At 43.9% G+C, this 21,111-nt stretch overlaps 1 protein-coding gene across 5 annotated transcripts in view; it reads left to right on the forward strand.

Annotated features, from left to right (window-relative positions):
* The window catches only part of PAK5 (p21 (RAC1) activated kinase 5), a 169,984-nt gene that overhangs the window by 131,294 nt on the left and 17,579 nt on the right, over positions 1–21,111 (forward strand). For all 5 annotated transcript variants that reach the window (XM_021390086.1, XM_021390085.1, XM_021390087.1 and 2 more), the window contains one exon: positions 18,517–19,314. In XM_021390086.1, coding sequence (XP_021245761.1) covers positions 18,517–19,314 — 798 coding nt within the window. The remainder of the gene's footprint in view (positions 1–18,516; positions 19,315–21,111) is intronic.

The following is a 21,111-nucleotide window of genomic DNA, read 5'->3' on the forward strand; positions in this document are numbered from 1 at the left end:
CGCATTCCTGGGCTGCAGAAGAAAAAGCCACAAGTCCCAGAGGAGGCCCCAAATGTTGCTTCTCTGCAGCATAAAGTTCCTTGATAATTAATTTAAGAAAGGTGCTTTAGGCAAAGGCAGGGAGGGAGGGATAAGTACAAGTAAGGAGAAAAATTAAATTGCTTGTTAAGTCCAGGAAGGAGCTCAGGGAGGGATCTTGTTGCCACCTGCCAGTGCCTACAGGTTAATGCAGATGGTGGAGGAGAGTTCTTCTCAGGGTGACAAAATGGGAGGAACAGACCCAGGCTGTGGCTTGGGAAGTTCAGACCAGACAGTGAAATGCTATGAAAAAACATAGCTCAAAGGGTAGAGCAGCACTAGATGGGCACCAGCGTCACTCTGGGCTTCCCATCCTTAGAAGTTCAAGCTACAGTCAGATAAACAGCCTCATTTAGTGGTGGTTCTGGAATTGTGCATCCTAATATCCTAGTAAATGCCACCTGCATGCTGGCAGTACCGTATACCCCTTGCTGTCATGTGGCTGAAAGATAAATTTAGGACTTCATCCTCACGGATTTTTCTGAAGCAAGGGAAAATCAGATAATCCTGAGAGCACAGACCCTGTATTTATGTTTGATAAGTGCTCTTTGCTAAATTTGCATTTACTGCCTGCACCTGAAGGACACTCAGTGCTTGCTGATCAGGATTGCTGAGCATTGCTGCAGGACAAGGGATATAAAAGCAAAGTCTTGGATTTTTTGCTATGATAGAAGACCTCATTATATAAATGAGGCCCAGAATAATGTGGAAAAAAGTAGGCAAACCTTTGCCAGCTAGAGTAGAAGAGCAAGTGTGTTTCACAGACCTTCTAAGCACCGAAGTACCCCTGGGTATTTTGACATGAATGCATAAAGATGTTTTAAAACAAATCAGATTCTTATCTTGCAGCAATGCTATCTATTTTCTGTAGTTCTGGAGCCATAAATCCTTAAGCTTAAAATGTTTTAAAATGTATTAGATTTCTCAACACCTTAAAAGCAGTGTGAATCTAGGACGAGTGCTGCAAATGGACACATACATGCATAGCTTTATTTGTGAGTAGAGCTCTGGTGAAGCAATATACACTGCGGTGTGTGAAGGATCAAACCCTGAATGAGTATCTGCAGCTCTTATAAGTGGAGAAAAGCATGGACAGTTGTTTCCAAGAAATTGTCTCTTTTTGGCTTTATGTTTGTTTATCAGGCATCTGTCTATATATGGGGGAGGTCTATGTATCCAACACTCTTTATCTGTTCATACAACGAGCACGCAGTTCTGAACTAAATCTTACCATGCCAGGAAAGGCAAGGAGCCTTTGGGAGCAGGCTGGGGCCAGGATCCAAAATGCAGCTCCTGAGCTCAGCTTGTTCTCCCAACATAGCCTTGGGCTGCAGTGGTTCATGATGCATCCATACATCCTGCAGCATCTTCCCATGGTGCATCTCCTGGAGACGGGAGTCCCCCCCCGTCCCCCTGTGTGGCCATGGGGCAGAGGGACCCGCAGGAAGGGTTGTCTGCATAGGTGGAAGATGGAATTTGGAAGTAGATTAGGCAAATTGCAGTTTATTACATGCCACTGGAATTGGGATTAAAACTGAAGGGCTTTCACTCTGCTGTTACTTTCCCTAAGACTTCAGCAGCCTATTGAAAAAGGCCTCCACTGTAATGCCAGAAAAAGAGTTGGTCTTACTGGCAACTAAGAGCAGTGACTGCCGTCTAAGATGGCAGCCTTTTAATTTTATTGCAAGAAATAATTTCACTGCATGTTAAGAATTAGTGCATTTATGTTGAGATAACTTACAGAGATACATAGAGTTGTGACCGCTTCAGAACTGAAAATATTAAGCGTTACTGAAGTAAACATTTAATTCAGAACAATGTTGTATATGTGCACATGCCCTAACACCTTTAGTTCTGTTAAAAAGGGATTTAGGCTCTGAGGACTATACTTTAAGTGAGAACTGATGATTTTAAATGCATTTGCATTTAAAAGATGGGAGCCATAAACTGCAAGACCATAACACTGCTTACGGTTTTTCTCTTTTCCACCCAGCCGTTGATGTGGTTTAATTAACACACTTGTAAATGCACTGAGGTGTAACAGAAGATTGATAATGAAGTGTGTCCTGAGTCACAGTATTAAGTCAGGCTGAGGCATTCGACCAGAGTTTGTCCATGCAGAGGTTTCAGGTCATGCAGCAGTTCTGTAACTTGTCTGTTCTGCATTTATTAATTTTATTGTGTTTTTAATTACTTCTGCATTAACTACACGTGCAGTGCAAGGCAGAGGTGTTCAGCTTAGAGGGACTCCTTTGTGACTGAATGGTAGCACAGGTTATAGAGGCAGAGTTTTAAGAGAGTGCTGGCTTTTGAGACAGGTTTTTGTTTGCTTTGTGCTTCACCCAAAGCTTCATCCTACCCCAAAGCCAAAGCAGAGGAAGGGAAGAGCTTTTGCTGACTTCTGTGGGTTTTGCTGTCCTCCCCATTAGGATTGTTTGCTTGTTTCTCAGTCTGCAAAACAGATAGAACCTGATGGTTCATACTGTATCCCTCTGGTAAAACAATGTCGTACATTTTCTAACTGTTCCATCTATATTGAAAGTCAGCAGAGGTGATGAAGAGGCAACACTCTGGGCTCCCAAATATCCTGGGAGTGGCCCCCTCCCACCAGGAGGCTCATGGCTGTGCCTCTGCACTGGCTGGATTAAAGACATTTAGTCCTTTTGCACGTGGCTGGCTGTGGCTTGTCATGGTAATATCTGAGCTTGAATGCAAACCTGAGCTGGCTGTACAAATTCATTCATTTCCACTACAAGGAGTAATGATAATAGGATTCCCCTTCTCAGTGTGGATGACCCAGATACGAGCAAAGTGCTGTGTATTTCAGACACTAGCAAGAATGAGTAAAAATGATGCAGAAGATTTCATGGAAAACAGAAAGTGACAGTGGTCGTGATAGGTTTTGGGTGTGGAGAGAGGTTTTTGATAAAAGGCTGATTTTTCACTGGAAACGTCTCCATGTGAACTATGTCTTCCTGTACTTAAAAAGGATTTCATGAAGCCTGCAATCTGATACTAGACCTCTCAGTTCTCTTGCTTCAGTATTTTGTGTTTGCCTTATGTGTACTTGCAGTTCAGGGTTTGCTTGTTCGTCCTCAGCATGCAGCATGCTTGGCCTGACGTTGCTTTTATGCTGTACTCGAGTTCCAACCCCTTAATTTTGGAAAGCTTCAGCATCAATACCTAGGCAAACACCTTGCACTTAGGCAGCAAAACTCAATGAATTCTTCATGTTTTCTACACTCTGCTAAAAGTATTAGGAATAGAAGTATGAGAACCCTTATTTGGGGGATTTTTGATGAGAGCCTAGGGTTTGTAAAGATGCTTCATTAAGATGCTTGAATGTCCATGGCTGTCAATAGGAGCAGGGTGGCGCGGAGGACTTGTTAAAATCCCTTCTCATGTTTCCCAGTGCAGCTAACAGTGGAGCTTCTTTGCTTTTCTGTCAGTTACAGGAGGAAAAAATGCCATTTGTTTCTGAGATGCACAGTAGTTGTGCCATTAACCTGCCACAGTTCATTTACCTGGCATTGTGCAATGCGTGGGCTTTGCAGGGCAGAGAATTTCTGATGTGGCAGACTGCGAAGTCTCTGGCTTTCCTCTCTGTCATCCTGTTTCAGTGTTGCAACCCGTATGTTTTGTCCTGTCTGTAATTTTAGCTTCCCTCACTGTTGCGTCCCAAACACTGACCCAGGTAGCAATGAGTTAACTATAATCCTTAAAACCTTTCTAAGCTTCTACTACTGTATTTCAGCCTATATGTAACATGGGGGAAAATAATCCGAAAATGAGTTACTGGCTATGACTCTTTTAATAGTTCTGACCAGAAAACCAAAGCTGCTGTTGACTGTGTATGTTGACAGAACAAAGAGCAGTCACATCCCTTCCCAGTCCTTTTTGGACAAAGTGGTGGTTGTCCTGCCCTCTCTTCCTTGCCTTCCCACGTTTTTCTCTCTCCTTGACAGCTACTTGATTTTACTTATTCCTCCATGATACCTCTGTAGATGGGACAGTTTGAGGTTCTTGCTTGTAGAAGGCTGTCTCCCATCCACCCAGAAGCGTCAGGCCTACAGCACTGCTCTTACCAGGACAGAACACAAAAGGCTGCTGACACCTTGTGGGCCTTCCGCGTAGCCACGCTGTGATCAGTCATGCTTAGGAACTCAGGTTTCCTAATTGCTTGCTTTGGGATCACACATGGGGCCTAGCATGTGCTTGTCTGGGAGGAGCTAAGGTGAAAGGGATATCTCTAAAAAAGGGCAAGAGCCAACACCTTGCAGCATTGAAAGTGTGTGGAAATAACAGGTTTTGTCAGCAAGCATGACTGAGCAGTGGGACAGTGACCCAGAGGGGCTGTATCCTCGCAGAGGGCAATTTGTGATGGACAGTACCCTGAGCCAGCTGGTGGGTCATCAGTGCTAGCTCTGCTCTGAGCAGAAGGTGGGGCTGGATGATCTGCAGAGGTCCCTTTTTCTGCAGTTTTCTTCATCTACAAGTGATTTCAGTGACATTTGAAATAGTCCTGTTAAACAGTTCCACGTTCCATTTACTTTGATGACGAAACCACAATGCATTTGATACTGTGTGGTGCCAAAAAGAATTACTGGAGCGTATTTCAGTTCACTCTTGAGGACTGTTTGATTTCCCCCATCTCTAAGTGATGGCATCTCTTCTGTGCCTCATTGTACAGATGTAATGCAAATATGCCACCTAGTGTCCAAGAATGTGTCTTACTGTGACAGGCTTGGTGCGAGAAGAGCCGTGTTGCCAATTTTGTGTAACTGTAGGGGAAATCTGTCACTATGCAAAAAAAGCAAAAAAAGTCAGCCATATGGGTTAATATGGTCTCATACGTACTACACTGCATGATGGAAACTTTCTGTTCAATTTCTCATTGTGTGATTTCAGAAAATCTTAGGTTTTTACTGAAGTCCTTTGGAATAATATTGCTGCTGACTGCAGAGTTTAGTTCAAGACAGAAAATGCCCAAATAAGGGAATAGGAAGAATTTTTTTCATGTTAATAGTTCATTTTATGGAAAATGCAGTTTCAGTGTAAATAATTTCAGCTGGAAGAGGGCACATCTTAGAGATCATAAATTGTTTGTTTCGTTTTTTTCGTTTAAATCTTTGACTACTTTTGGTTTCCGTGCTCAGTGCAACCTTGGCAGCCTTGGATGCTGCGCACCCTGGGAAGGAGCGCAGAGCAGGGCTCTTGTAATGACAGCTCCTGGCACCACTGTGCTGCGAGCTGCCTGTCCCTCTTCACTGGTGGACTGTGGGCAGGAAGTTAGATGAAATGCAAACCTGCTCCAGTAATATTTATTTCTCTGTTCCTTGTACCGTCCTCTGATCTGCTCTTTTCTTCACCACTATCAAAAGTGCACTATCTGATGCAAATAGTTTTTTACTACAATCGCACTGGCAATCCATAGTCATCCTAAAATGAGGGAAGCACTTCTTCTCCATGGTACTTTTCCCTGATATATTCTCAGTTATTCTTCATAGTCTGGAGTTTCTGACTTTCTGAGCAAGGAAGTTCCTGATCAACTTTTGAGCAGCTGCTGCTTTATTTTCATACTGCTGCATTTTTTCTGGGTCCTGTTTTGGACAAGAAGAAACCAGCATCATTAGCATTTCAGTTTGTCTCAAAACATGAAATGTTCCTCAGTTTTAATGAAGCAGAAAATCAGTTGTTCACCTGATTTTTCTGACCAAGATACTTGTCCTTTAGAACAAACTTCACAGATTCAGCCACATACTTTTGAAAGATCTGTTTGCAGCAGAATTGTAGACACAAGTATCAGGGATCATAAGCAGGACCTGGCTGTCCTAGAGAAACAGTGAGGTTGCTAATATGAAACACCCTGCCACCATACAGACTAAGTACTTGAAGTGGAAAAAAAAAGTTTTTTCACATTACATCTTCTTATTTGTGTCCTTGAAATGTGCTCCAGTGACATCAAGAGTAATGCACACTGGCAGAAATGTCATTTTCAAATGTAGTCTGTCTAGTTAATGCAGGTAGTGCAGCGTAGGGGATAACTTTTGTCCATGTTAGACTGGGTAGATGCACTTATCTCTGCACTAAGTTTGTGAGTGGATAATTTTACCCTTCTGCTTCTGAGGAGTGATGATCAGTTACCTGCTGATCATGTTACTCATTCAAAAGGTCCCCAGCGGTCCGCAGGGAGCACTGATCCTGCAAGCACTCGGACACGGGTGTGCATTTACACCTGAATGATCCTGCGGGGCTCACTGGGCTCTGCTGGGGAGCAGTGTCGGATTCTTCTGCCTGCCATGTGTAGATCTAAGGATGTCATCCAGAAATCTTCCGAGTAAGCCTTTTTTCATGCAACAGTTAGGACTGATTTGGTCTGCTCATATGAGAAAGGATTTACTGGGTCCATAGCAGTAATAGACAGCAATAGGGATTACGGACTTCTGTGCAAGAAAGTGTTCTTTTCCAATATAAATAATAAAATAATTTTTTAAATGCTGTTTGCATCAGCATTGTGATTCTAAGTAATGTTAGTGCTGGTGAAGTTTTGCAAGGGCTGTGTTTTTTTTAAACATTTAAAAAAGTGATGAGAGCTTATCTAGGTGGTAGGACCTTGCAATATGCTAAGTAAAGATTGAATGTAAATCTAGAGTTCACTGTCTGCATCTGCTGAGGCTTTAGAGCTCAGTGAAGATGTTAACCTGTAGGTCTGCACACAGAAGAGGCATTTTCTCAGTATCAGCATTTCAGAAATTGAATCCAGTCTCCTCTGGGAATACCAGACTGGGAGTACTCTCCAGGTAGTGCTGTATAGCCTGAAATGAGCCAAGAATTAGATCCTGAGCAAGGACACTTGTAATCATGTTCTTTTTTTTAGCATAGAAGTTAGTCTCCACTGACAAATTTAGAGATATTCAGTACCTACTCTTGCCTGCCCTGATAAATGAGCCATGCCCCCCTTGTACTGCCTGACATGCAGGGCTCTGCATCGCTCTTAACCTGGCTATTTTCTTCCTGTTTGTTTAGGCAGGTTTTTGGCCACCAAAACTGCTCTGTGGAGATAGAAGCGGGACTCAGACCTATGCGGGGCTAGGCAGGTAGAGGTGGTGTTTTGGAGTGGTTGCTGTGAGGCTCCTTGAAGCCTCTGTACCACATCGCCGATCCCTTGTAGCAAGGTGTGAAAGAATAAAAGGTAAAGTGCAGGCAGTGTTTTCCTCATTAAACATGTGGAAAGGATAAATATATTTTACCAAGCATCAGTGAGAGAGTCCAGCAAGCCTTCGCTCAACTCAGCTGAGAGAGCGCCTGTCATAAAATATCCTGTAAGATTCCTTCTGTCTGTGGACCGGCTGAACCCCAGCAGTTCTGCTAACATTGCATAAACACAAAGTTGTGGTGATACTAGAAAGTTTCTTTTCTTCAGTGGCTGTGGGAAACACTAGGTGGCAGCAAGGAATCTCTGGAAATTCACCTCACTGCGTGTCGTAAGTGGGCATAGACAGCAGACAAATCTGCTTTGGTGTCCTGACGGCACTTTTACAGATACATTTTTATCCTCCTTTGTAACAGGTCTCTGGAAGGGATTTCCATATAAAATTGGCCAGGCAGCATTTGCAGTTCGGATCAGTACTAGGACAGAGTTTGCTACTTTGGCTTGCATTTAAGCATGCTGTGACTATAATCACGCGGTACCTACATTTTCTGCATGTCTCCATGATATGTTTATTCCTTGATCTACTGATAGACCTGTTTTGGTCCATTGTAATCCGGAGCAGAAACCATCTTGGTCATAGTCCCATTAGACTATGTTTTAAAGAGTACTCTCAAGGGCAGTAGTATCAGGAGAAAGACCATGTTGCCACGCATCTCACTTACCTGCGAGGCCAAAGCTCCAGGTGTAAGTGGGATTTTTTCTGTCTCCTGCTCTGCAGTGATTAGATCTGGGCTTTGGTGGCTCTCCAGGAATTTGAAGCTGATTTGCTGCCATTTATTTCTTGTGTTCCCCTTCACACAGGATCCAATTACAGCAGACAAGTGCTGTGTATTACAGGAGAGCAACACTGACTTGCCCTTGGAGACCTTTAAACACCTTTTCTGCTGAAGTGTCGCTTTCATGGGCTGAACTGTGCAGGCCAGAAAAAATAAGAGCATGTCAGATACAGATCTTTGGGGAGACAAAAAGTGAACAAAAGAGATGTATGTAGGATGGGGACTTATACTTCGTAATTGCTAAGATCAGATCCAACAGGCTTTAATTAGGATCACGCAGTTAAAAGATGAGCAAGGGATTATGAAATTTATTTAGTGCAAACAAAACAGTAATTTCTGTATCTTAATTTGCATTTAGTAATTCCCAGAACCCAGCACAAACTTCCAGTGAAAATGCCTCCATTTGAAGTAGCACTTTTTAGTAGCCATGGGATCTGTAAGCACAGAAACCTCGTTTAAGCACATCAGCTTTTATGAACCACCCAGGAAAAAGCCTTGTGGATAGAAGGCAGGCTCTCCCTCTGCACCCAGGGCTGGGAGCAGCCTCGCTTCTCTCCATATCCCGTGTGGCGGTTCATGCTGAGTTAGCTGTGCACCGTGCGGGGGTCATGCTGCCCTTCTCTTCAGGCCAGAGCGATGGAGGAGGGGCAGGGAGCAGCAATTCTCCAGGCAGATGGGTTTGTGAAGCATGTCAGGGACAATATGCCATGGGGTCAGTGCGCTGGATGGCATCTCAGCCCCATAGATCAGTCACATCAAGATTCCCTTAGAAATGTTGCAGCAGAAGTCAGGATTCCTCTAGAAATGTTTCAGCAGTTTCCTGTTATGAGTCTGTGATGTTGTCCTGACTATCATCCTGGCAAGTTACACTGCAGACGGTCCTCTGAAGTCTCTCTCTGGGATTTTTTTCCCCACAGAGAAGGTGGTTGGTTTGTACTTCGCATTTACAGGCATGAATAAGTAAAGCATCAGCTTGGAAGGTGTTTTGAGTCTTTCCTCGCACTTGCCTTGTAAAGTTAACTGAGCATAGATTTCTGTGCAGGAGCACTCTTTGCTATATATCCACGTGTTTAGGTAACAATCACTAAGTGAGGTTTAGTACCACATGGGCCATTTCTGTTTGTACACTTCTAGTGTGCCTTGTGAAACTAGTGTATTTCCTTGGAAGAAAAAAGTCTGTAATTAGCAACATGGATGTTAGGCATTTGTTTTTACTAAGGCAGATTTCTAAATTGTCTTAAATCAAAGAGTGTTTTGGGAAATTTTGAATCGTAGAATCGTAGAATATCCCCAGTTGAAAAGGACTCATAAGGATCATTGAGCCCAACCCCCAGCTGCACACAGCATCACCCAAAAATCAGACCTGATGTCTGACAGGGGTGTCCAGGTGCTCCCTGAGCTCTAGCACTGGTGCTGTGCCCTCCGCCTCGGGCAGCCTGTTCTGTGCCCACTGCCCTCTGGAGCAAACTCTTTCCCTAATCCCCAGCTGCGCCTCCCCTGACACAGCTCCATGCCATCCCCTTGGGCCCTGTCGCTGTCACAGAGAGCAGAGCTCAGCACTGCCCTCTGCTCCATCTGAGGAGCTGCAGCCACCATGAGGCCTCCCCTCAGCTCCTCTGCTCCGGGCTGAGCAACCCCAGGGGCCTCAGTGCTCCTCACACACCTTGTCCTCCAGACCCTTCCCCACCTACATAGCCCTCCTTTGGACGCTCTCTAATAACTTTATGCCCTTTTTGTGCTGTGGCACCCAGCCTGCACCCAGTGCAGTGAGGCCACATAGCACAGAGCAGAGGGGACAGCCCCTCCCCTGGCCTGGTGGTAGCGCTGGGCCTGGTGTCCCCAGGGTGCGGTTGGCCCTCCTGGTGCCAGGGCACACTGCTGGCTCACGTCCAACTTGCTGTCAGCCAGAGCTCCCCATCCCTTTCAATGGGGCAGCTGTCCAGTCTCTATTCCCCCCAGTCTGTACATATAGTCAGGGTTGTCCCTTCCCAGGTACAGAATCCAGCATTGCTCCTGTTAAAATTAACTCCATGCGGTTGGTGATTGCCCACTTTGTCTCTCTCTGTGAATCCTCTCCACCCTCGATGGAGTCAGTAGCTCCTCCAAATTTAGTGTTTTCAGCAAACTTTCTCAGAACACCTTCTAGTCCTGCATCCAAGTCATTTATGAAGTCATTAAGGAGAGATAGCCCTAAAATGGAGCCCTGTGGAATCCTACTAATGTCTGGCTGCCTGCCAGATGTAACCCCATTTACCGTAACTCTTTGGGACTGACCGATCAGCCAATTGCTCACCCATCGCATTATGTTTATGAAGGACCTCATAATACTCAGAGACATTGTCAGGTTTAAAAAGTTCCTGTTAAGTACTTTGAAACTTTCTCACCATTTTTAAGGCCATAGGACTGAAGCGTTTCACAGACAGCGTTTTCACAGCACCAACTGCAGAGAAATTTCTTTCCTGGAGCATTGGTGGCCTCTTCCCCACCAGTGTGACCAGTGCACTGCACACATTATCCCAGTCTTCCTTGGCATTGTAATCTCAGGCATGCAGGGCTCTGACTGCAGTAACCATCTTGAGCCTGAGCAATGCTTTGCTAGGCTCGTGTGAAACAGAAGTGTTGACTTTCTCTTCAAGGATGTGCCATACACGAAACCTCATTCACTGTGGTAAATTGCAATGGAAAGCAATATGGTTAAGATCACTTCTTACGAATTGTCAGGTGGTCAAAATCTTCGTTTTAATTAAAGCCGAGGAGACTGCAGTGGAGTGACCGCAGAGCCTCTGCCCTCCCAGACAAGTGCCCCACTGCCACAGCTGTCAGATAAAGGCAATTACTTCCCTAGCATTGGATGTTACCATGTGGGAATTTACTTCAGTAAATTCAGCCAAAATCTTTCAGTAAGAAAAAAAGCACCGGGATCATTAATTGGGTTAACACTCCATCAACCTTGTATTTGTTAATGGACATGTTTAGGACATGAGGGGAATCTCATCTGGGGAAATGTCATCTGAGCTACGAGGGCTTACGCTGCAGTGTGCCTTCATGAATTACAGCCCCTGCATCTGCATCATGGCTGGGGATGAGGAGCTGTGGTACAGAAAGCATTGCTCGCACATCTCTCCCAGAGCACATTGGTAATCCAGGCATGAATCAATCCACAAGCCCGGATTTTTGAGATACAGTAGGAACACTTGCTTCGCATTAACTGTCCTTAATTCTGTCATTTTTCCTTTGATATAGAACTACTCATGTCACACGCAACTCTGTCTGAGGTGAAATTTCATCCTGATTGAGGTCATGACTTTTTAGCCTGCTTCTATTATAGGCACTGAAAAGCAGAGTTGTGTTTTTTGCAGGGAGGGATGTCACTGGTCTCGAACATGGCCTTCTTCTTTCCACAATATTTCCAGATTTGTTTTGAGTTTTGTAGCTTTTAGTTGTCTTTTTAGTCAGTCCAGGTGGGAAGCTGAGGAATGCTGCCCTGTAAGGGCTGTGGGATGCTGTGAGCTGCAACCACACCAGCAGGGGCCGGACCACAGCTACCGCTTGGAATATCTTAGTGAATTTGATTTGCACCCTCCTCTGGAAAAAAACCAACGAAACAACACTGGCACAGATGTCCTAGCAGATTATATGATTTTGAAAGGGAGAGAACTACTGTCATGGTTTTCCACAAGTATTCCGTATCATGACATCATGCAGTGAGCTAACGGAATTGCAACAGCTGCTAAGAGAGGACTGCAGTCCCCAGAGCACTCCGGTCCTTCCCACGTGGTTTCTGGGAGGTTGATACGAAGTGATGTGGTGATGTGAGGGATGCTCTTTTTTACTCCACACCGCTGAGCTTTTAGCACACGGTTAGGAGACTCTCCCTTTTCCATTTGTTTGATTTATTTCTCTTGATTCCTTTTATACTGTAATATCTCACATTCCTTTACCATTTTCAGTAAAACAGTTTCTCTGGTGGAGACACCCATCTGGTGCTTGTATACAATGTGGCACAATTTGAGCATTAAAAACTACACTCCAGAGGGTAATAATTTTACTTCCTCCACTGCCTTCCCAGGGAATCTGTCTGTGGGGCAAGAGATGTTTAAATAAGTTTTCAATTAGTCCTCCTCTCACATTTTTTTCCTTTCTCCCTCTTGAAATTTTTGTACATTTCTGGTATGTGCAAACTGGCATAATCATATTGTCAAGTTTCCTGAATGTGCATCTCATTATCAGTCTCGGTCAGGGATCTGCCCGGGGGCTGGATAATACTGAGTGGCAGGGGGTGTGGAGGGATCTGGGAGAAAATCTTTCTCCATTCTTCTCCCTGCAGAACCCTCTGATGGCTCCATCACTGATAGAGACACTGACTTTCTCACTCAAACTAAAACTTCTAAATCACATTTCACCCTCATTTCTTCTATGTCTGATGGATCTTTGTATATGTATTACACACAAAATTTCATGTATTTGGCATAATTGGCTCAAGCAATTATTTTGGACATTTAACATTCTCTAATAATATTTCAAATGATGTATAATGGCCATGCTTGTGTATTTAAAACAAATTAAAAAAGCAAAAACGAAAACCCCAGAAGTTAGTAGAATGTAGATATTTCAGTGGAATTTTAAAACTAAATGTTTTGTTAAAGTTTCTATATTTTAAATTGTCAAAAAGATCGCCAGTTAATGAGATTATAATGAAATGTTGCTCTTGTTGTTATAGCAACTAACTTTTAAAACTGCTGTGCAGGTTGGCAAATTGCACAGTGTGGTTTTGGTTAGGCTTTTCTATAGTTTTCCATCATTTTAATTTTGAGGAGTTTTAAACAGCCGGCAGTAGTGTTGTTGTTAAGATTATTATGCTTGTCTCAAGCCTGTGGCTGTAGCTTTATTTCAATCCATTGAGTAATATGTATTTTTCAGGCTGCGTTAATTTCATTCCTACATTATCAACTCTTTCAATAATTAGCATGTGTCTGTGCCAACATTTTCCCAGCTTCTTACCTATTCTCTGCTGTTGCCGGTATCAGATTAATTGATGTGGTAATATTGCCTGTACACACTTGAGGGCTGTGTATTATAACAAGCTCAGCTCTCTGCTGTGCCATCTTTATTGTGCAGCAGCAAAAAAATTTTGGCGATGCCAATGTGTGCTCAGAAATGTGACTGCAGTGTGTACATGGGCATGTTCCATAGGGCTCCACATAGCTGGCGCACAGCAGCAAGAACCTGATGCTGGCAGCTCATCTGACCCCTTCAGTCCTGCTCCCATTGAAAAGCCCCACCAAAATGCACTACTGAGCAGATGGTGGGTGAACATAAAAGCTATTTCATACCTGGTGACGTTGGGTCAGCTCTGGTGACCAGCTTGTCACAGCCACAGTACACACCGCAGCAGCCCTGGGCTGAGTTCTGCTTTGGTGTGTTTCATTAATATTTAAGTTCTCCTGTGCACTGGGAAGGTCCTATCTAAGAGCTGTCCCAAAAAGGAATTTGTAGGTCAGCTCGGAGTCACAAAGTTGTGTGGGGCAAGGCAGCAGGAGGCAGGGATGGGATTTTCTGTGTTCATCTGTCTTGTATCTCCATGAAGGAAGACGAGCCGGTTGTGAAGATGCGGTGAGCTATTTTGTGTTATTCCAAGGGTGTGACTTGGTCTGAGATCCCACAAGTGAGAACAGATCAAACGCAGACCCCTGACACTTCTTGCGCCCTAGGCTCCATCTATAAAACTGTTACCCCTCAGGAAAGATGGAGTTTTCCTTCTGACATAATGACAAGGATCGGTTTTCTCCCCAAGGTAGTGCTGTTCACATTTGCTTGTGCCAGTGAGTAAAATGTGGTATCATGAGTGCAGCTTCAGATACTTCCACAGCTTTTGTCTTGCAGCACAAGAAGATAAATTACCAACACTGTCATCACGTACAGTACTTTTACCAGCTGTGCTATATACCCTCTTTCCCTTAGAAAAAATTGATTTTCAGATATGCGTAGGTTGTGCATTTATTTTACATTTAACGAAAATGAGGGGATAAGCTAGCTAGGAGTGAAATCAGAATTTAGATTGGCTCTTTATAAGGCGGCATTTCCTAAAAAGATTTTTTTTCCCACTCCATGCATTACAGAGGTTTTAAATCTTTGTCGACTTTTGAAAGGACAGCTCCTGAAGGACAAAGGATGATATATTCTTAGTGACCGTGTAAAGTATAGTAGTTTTAAAGACAATAAACGCAAGGTCATATTAGGGCAAAACAGTTAATTACCCACTTCATTATTGTCAAGGTTAATACAGTATTTGAGCGCAGAAGCTGTTTTTCATCTGCTCTTGGAAACAAGGCAAGACAGCGGTTCTTGCAGACAGATCCATTATAGCTTATCGCTGCAGGACAGACCGCTCCAGCAGCACCATGAAGGATGTCTACTGTCACCGGGATCCAGAGCAAACGCCAGACCTGTCTGGAGAGCAATGGAAGTGAAATGAGAGCTACAGCTTCGGAGTAGCGCGCTTTAATTCACAGAGATTGCATCCCATTGATTTTAATGTATGATGGTAATAGTAGCATAAAATTCTCCAGCACTCTTTCATCTATTTTAACATCGATCCATCCTAAATTGCACAGTGCTTTGAGAAACGTCCTTTAATGAACACAGGGTATTGACTATAACAAATCCCATCTTTCTGTGGTAGAACCCAGTTAAGGCTGCACCTGCTGTAGGGTTTGATTTCTGTTCTTCATGCATGCCTGGGCACCGTACAGGTTTCCATTACGTGATCTCAGTAGACACAAGCAAAGATCTCATAAATCTTAGCGGATCAACCTTTGCGAATATCACATTGCTTGGAACTGGCTACTTCACCTCCAGCAACTTCAGAATTCCTTGTTTGTGTGGAAACAGAAGTTGTCTCTTTCAGTTTATAAAGCCCTTAAAATCTGGAAAATGAATCATTAATTTCCTGGTATTATCAGGCAAACTATGTTTGTATCCCTTTTTTGGAGCTTTTTTTTTTTTTTGGTTGGGTTTTCTTTCAGAATTCTGGTTTTGCTTTTTAAGCTGTTTTTTTTTGGGTTTTTTTTGCTTTTTAAGATCTAGAATTTTTCCTCTTTTGTAGCTCCTGCTGTTGTGTTTCATTTCCAGGAGCCTTTCCCTGCACACAGCCTGGACATGCAGTAACCGTGCTGAGTTCCCCAACTGAGAATGCCACGTCAGCAGTTGGAGCTTTCCCCAGTCCTTCCACATGTGCTTGTACCAAGCTACTTCTGATCAACATCAGGCTTTGGGTTTGGGAAATTTGGGCCATACTTTTCAGTCTTTGGTTTATTTCTGCATATCCTGCACTTCATGGGAAAACTGCAGGGTGCTGGTGAGCCCCCAGAATACATCTTCTCTGTAACAAATGACTTCAGGAGGAGTTAACCTTGCCTAACATAAGTATTGTTCTCTAGAAACATCTCCTTTGACTTCATTTTGTCATTTTTGGTGCTCTGTGGGCATCTTTACAGAGCAGTTTATTATTTTTATAGAATAATGCCTGCTTTGGGATTTTAATTTGTTTTTTTAAGCCTACTAAATTATGAAGAATTAACTGTGCCCACCAGGGAGGCACTGTGTGTCAGAGCTGTGTGTAGGCATTGCAAGTTCTATTTGATAGCGATAGTGCTAGATGTTTTCCTAATAAAAATAAAAGTCAAGCTCCAATAGGCTGTCTGATTAAGCAACAGGGGCATCTCAGCAAGATGTATTTTCTTTCATATACAGCAAGTGCTAAATTTAAAAACAAAGCAAAGCAAATAAACATGATGATGACGATGATGATGTAACAACAACAATAATAATAGCACTTTTTCGTAAAAAATATGCATCACCTTAAGATCATACTTACACTCTCCTTTTTTTTTCTTTACAACAAATGACTTTTACATCCTAGTTTGCTCTAATAGTGTCAGCAGTGTGGCTGTGCTTCGCTGACATGGTTGCAGATTTCAGGCAGTACCACCAAGGTATTTTAATGTAAATTTGCAATGTGCTTCTGAAATAGGTAAATTTTATCCTCCCCTTGCACTGAAGGATTGTGCTTGTATGATGAAACAGTGCCAAAGATTGTCATCAGATTCTGAAATTAAAAATCTGTGCTATTCAGCTGCTCAAGCTGCTCACCTGGGCTGGGGAGCATCCTCCTAAACCAGCCCTGGGCACCATCAGCGCCAGGCAGACTTCTGCCCAAGCCGCAGGTGTTGCTTTCAGGATGAGAGCATTCGGCCGCACAGAACCAGGCCAGCACACACAGACCCGCTCAGCCTGAGGGGATGGTCCCCACTTCTAATTTACTGGTAGAGAGGAGCCCAAAGCAAAGAGAATTCCAGCCATCATTCTTGCAATGTAGTGTTCTCCAGTGGCTGTCCGCAGGCTGCTGGGAGAAAACAAGGGCTTTTGAGATCTTAGTCCCCTTCATTGATCAGGATTAAGTAGCACTGAGGTCACGGGGGTAACCAAGGCTTCTTCATAGAACGAGAGCTTCAGTGACAAACGCTCTTTTTGGAAAATCAGAATTTCCTACATGACAGCTTTACTAATAGTAAGAAAACCTTTTTGTTTGTTTGTTTGTAATCCTCACGATCAAAACGGTGGCTTCTGTCTGCAGAACATCCCTAAACATTGGGTTTTTGTCATCTATGCATTCCCTAACACGTAATCCTTCAACTTCATTCTTAAATTTCCTTGCGACGTGGGCTGAGATACCTGTTTGTGATTCTTTCATCACCCAAATCCCATAAGCATCTGCATTTAAAAAACCTGCTTCAAAAGAGCATCTGTTTGGTGGAAAGAGGGAAAACACCCCTTTCCTACAACCAAAGAGGCCATTCTGCTCCCAGGGGTTCCCTCTGGCTCCAAGGCCCTTCTGTGCAGGCACAATGCAGTTTGCTCCAGGAAACCTCTGCTTTGTGCAGGCTGGTCCCACGGAGATCATTAAATTGGCATTTTTACTCCTTGGCATGCATTTACACCGGGGAAGTGAGATGGCAGTTGGGTATTTCAATCTTGTTTTCAATTATAAGCATTTCATTGTTGAGTGTGCTGTTTTATTATGTGATAATTAAATATGAATGATCATGCATTCATCCTGCCAGAGCGGCTGTAGCCTAACAAAACCAATTCCTCTCGCCTTGCTGAATGCTTTAGAAGCAATAGGAGTGATCTATTTGCTGATCCTGATTTTTTCTGTCCTATTGTTTCAGTACTGAGAGCTTCAAAATAACAAACCAGGCAATAATTACAGACATAAATCAGAGGAGGGATCAATCTGAGGTCAGGATTGCTTTGCCCATAGCCCAGCTTTTCTCAGCTGTCTTTTTCTGAATAACAGAGAAGTAGGTTGCTGTCAATTTAGCGGAGACAGGGCAAAGCAGGAGTTGAAGAGGGATGAGGAAGAGGGCCAGACACCTTAAAAGAGAAAATGTGCCCTGTCCTGTCTTCTGATTGCATTCCAGACCTTTCCTAGGCAAAAAAATGAGTGGAGTCCAGGATACAATACAAAGGGCCGTACTGGTTGTGCTGTAGAGCCCTTTCCATGGCCTTCCATCCCTCCTACTGGTCATAACATCTGCGGAAGCCACCTGCTTTGTAAGGAAGCGTTTGGCTTCAGACCCCATTGGTTAAGCCTTCTTTCACAGATGTTTCCTTATTTTATCTTGTTGGTGCTGCTCCATCATCCTTGGGTCAGGCTTGCAGGTATGCGTTTCTGATACAGCCATGTCTGATGGTGTTGCAGTGGAGAAAGGGCCAGTGGCCAGGCTGGACACAGCGTGGTGCACCATGATCAGTGTGCATCACAGGCAAGCTGCACGCAGAGGGACAGCTCCTTGGGATGACCACAGCGACTCCATTTAAAAACTAAGTGAGTTAAATAAGATACAACCTTAGATATTTAGCTGAAGTGAATCAGCAAAGCAAGTTTCGTTTCAATAGAGCAGTGCTGATTTATGGCCCCGGTCCTTAATCTGTACATCTTATTCTTGCAGGGCATTTATAAACATGATGCAGTGCTCAGTGGGAGTCAACTGCTGAATGGATGCAATAACTTGTTACAGTCTTCAGATGGTGCTAGCTAAAAATAGCCAGGTTGTCTTGAAGGAGAGCAATAACAAAGCACTGCTTGCTTCCATCCTTACACTAGGACCATTGTTTTGGATAGAGTTGAGTAAGTTGGAGTTTATGTTAAATTTCAGCTTATGGTGGACACTGAATTTGTTCATTCATTTCTGCATGTTCTCTTGTAAGTATTTCTTGTGGATTTTTTTTTTTTTTGCAGCAACAGGTCATAGTGAGGTATGTGCCTGAAGAATGTGATGCATCACCACCACACGTATTCCTGGGTGAATCACAGACTTCAGTCATGCTGTTGGTCAGATACTAAGTGAAAATCAGTATTTAATCAATGCAATTTTTTATTTCCAGACTATTGTTAGAGGAAATAAGCCTCGGAAGGATACTTCAATCAACGGCCTGCTCGAAGAGTTTGACAATATCTCCGTGACTCGATCCAACTCCCTGCGGAAGGAAAGTCCTCCCGCACACCACCAAGGCAATGCAAACCATGTGCCAAGGCACCAGGAGGAAAATGGCTACATCACATATTCGCAGTACTCCAGTGAGTCAGACACAACAACGGACTATGTCATGGACAAGTATAGAGACAAGCCTCTCTATGGGGAAGAGCTAGACAGGTTCTACAAAGGGGGCTACGCTGCCAAGCAGAACGGGCACATGATGAAAGTCACTTCCAGGGACATCTATTATTCAGAAATGACACCCTTGAAATCAGATCTCTCCAGGTTCCTCCCAGATTACCACGCACAAGTGGAGGTGAAGCCCAAACCGCTCGAATATGGAGGTCTAAAGCTGGAATACCAGAGGATTCCCAGTGGATCCTCACTGGACTACAGAGACCCCTTCCCTTATGCCCCGTCCCGAGCATCGGTGCAGAGCGAGTGCCCCAAGGAGAGGCTGGAGTACAGCGACAGCGACTGGGGGCACAGCCCAGCCAAGGATGACTATGACAAGAGGCCCAAGTCATCCTACGTGGACCCAGCGAGCCCTCAGCCAACAATGAGGCAGAGGTCCAGGTCGGGCTCTGGTCTGCAGGAGCCAGCCATGCCCTATGGAGCAAGTGCGTTTAAAGCACACCAGCAGGGACACTCCTACAGCTCCTACACCTACCCTCGCTTGTCTGAAACTGCAGCAGGCATCTCCAAGGTAATGTTAAAGTCCCTGGTGTTGGTGCTGCCAGGACAGGGACCCTTCCAAAATGGGAGTGCCAAAAATTAAGCATGTGCAAAACATTAAGGGCATGGAGCTGTGCTTGGATACATAGTGGTAGGAAGTATGCAACCATGGTTAGGTGGGCATAAAACCCCACCCAGTTTACTGGGGTTACTGAAAACAGGTGCTGGGGACTGGAGGTTTAAGATACTTATTCAAAGAGCAGTTTGGAGATGCTCAACTTCCAATCTTACTTGGGATTTCTGAAAAACCCAAGTTCTTTGGCAGTTTACATAGGATTAGGAGTTTGTACGCTAATACAGTTGTTGGCAGAGCTGGAAGGTTGGTCTGGTTTGAATGTCAGATACTTTTTGTATTTGAATCATTGTTGCTGGCATCTCTTTGCCACTTAGAAAAGTGTTCCTGGTCTGCTGAGAAAACACAACCACAAGCCCAGCATGTTTGACAGGCAGAGGAGCTGCCTGCAGCTCACCCGGCTCATACCAGCCCACACAACCACCAGAATGGCAGGTCTGTGTGTGTACTGTGAGATTTATTAACCCTTTCCTGCTAATGAGGGAAGGGACTTATTCCTCACCCCTTCATTTTTTAAGCAGTGAAATAAAATCAGTGTCTTCTCTCACTGAAGACATTTCAGTAGTTGTTAACAAAAATAAGGGTCAAGATAGAAAAGCAGCTCCACTGTGATATCTACAAGCAGCTCCTCTGCAGAAGCTGTGACGTGCTCTGCCTTTTCTAAGTTGCATAAAGAGTATTTCCCATGCAAGCTATCCTACCCTGCCTTACCCTACCCTACCTCCAATAGTTTGCAGTCTTGTTCAGCTAAAGGAATCTCTTTTCTCACCCATCAGGTCACACTGCTCCAACAAAGACCTGCATAAACATTTAATATTCTGCAAGAGGTGGCTTTTTTCCTTCAGTGTAGATTTCATTGAATGTTACTGGGTTCCCTTAGCAACAGGCAGCGAGCTTGTTGTGACTTGCCAAATGTGCTGAGGTTGGTAGTTGTCAAACGATGACATCCCTTCTTCTGGTGATGGTGTCTGAACAGTGCATTTTCTTACAGCCTCTGTGCACTGAGAACTTGGTCCTGTCCAACTTCAGACCCAGATGTGATCCCAAGCCTCTACATATACACCATGGCCTCATACCAGAGGCATGCCTGCATCTTGCTTAGGTTTTGGCTGCTTTGCTGACGCTGGGCTGCAGTTACTGTCAGTGTCCTATGGTAAAGGGAGCTCAGTGCTTTTTTTTTTTTTTTTTTGGTCCAGATTGCATTAAAGCACAGAACCAGGCTATTGAGTTTCAGGGTAAATGCTGAGGGGTGTAGAAAAGTTACCAGGTTTCTTCCTGTTCCTTGACTAAGTTTGGAGTGTGGTGGGAGGGATGCCTCTCTGTAGTTAACTGTGTGCAAGAGTAAAGTGTTAAAATACAGATTTTGGAAGTTGGGAGGAAAGCTTGGGATGGGCTCCCTGCCATTTCTTTCCTTTAAAACAATCATTTTGTCAGAGTTGAGAAAGAGGAAGAACAAATCCACCAATAATTCTTAAACTCTCTTGTGCCTGCTCCTGCCAGATTTATGGCATTCAATAAGATGGAAGGCAGAGGTGTATTTCACAGGACTCAAAGCACTGCAGACACTTTGTAAAATATCCCATTAAAATGCAGTAACAACTTCTATAAAAAAAAAAAAAAAGCCTTAGAGCAAGATTCATTTTGAGCCATTTCTCTCCTCTGAGCATCAAAAGCACTCGTATAGCCTCGGTATAT

Source organism: Numida meleagris, chromosome 3 (genome assembly GCF_002078875.1).
Source record: "Numida meleagris isolate 19003 breed g44 Domestic line chromosome 3, NumMel1.0, whole genome shotgun sequence".
Classification (NCBI taxonomy): Eukaryota; Metazoa; Chordata; class Aves; order Galliformes; family Numididae; genus Numida; species Numida meleagris.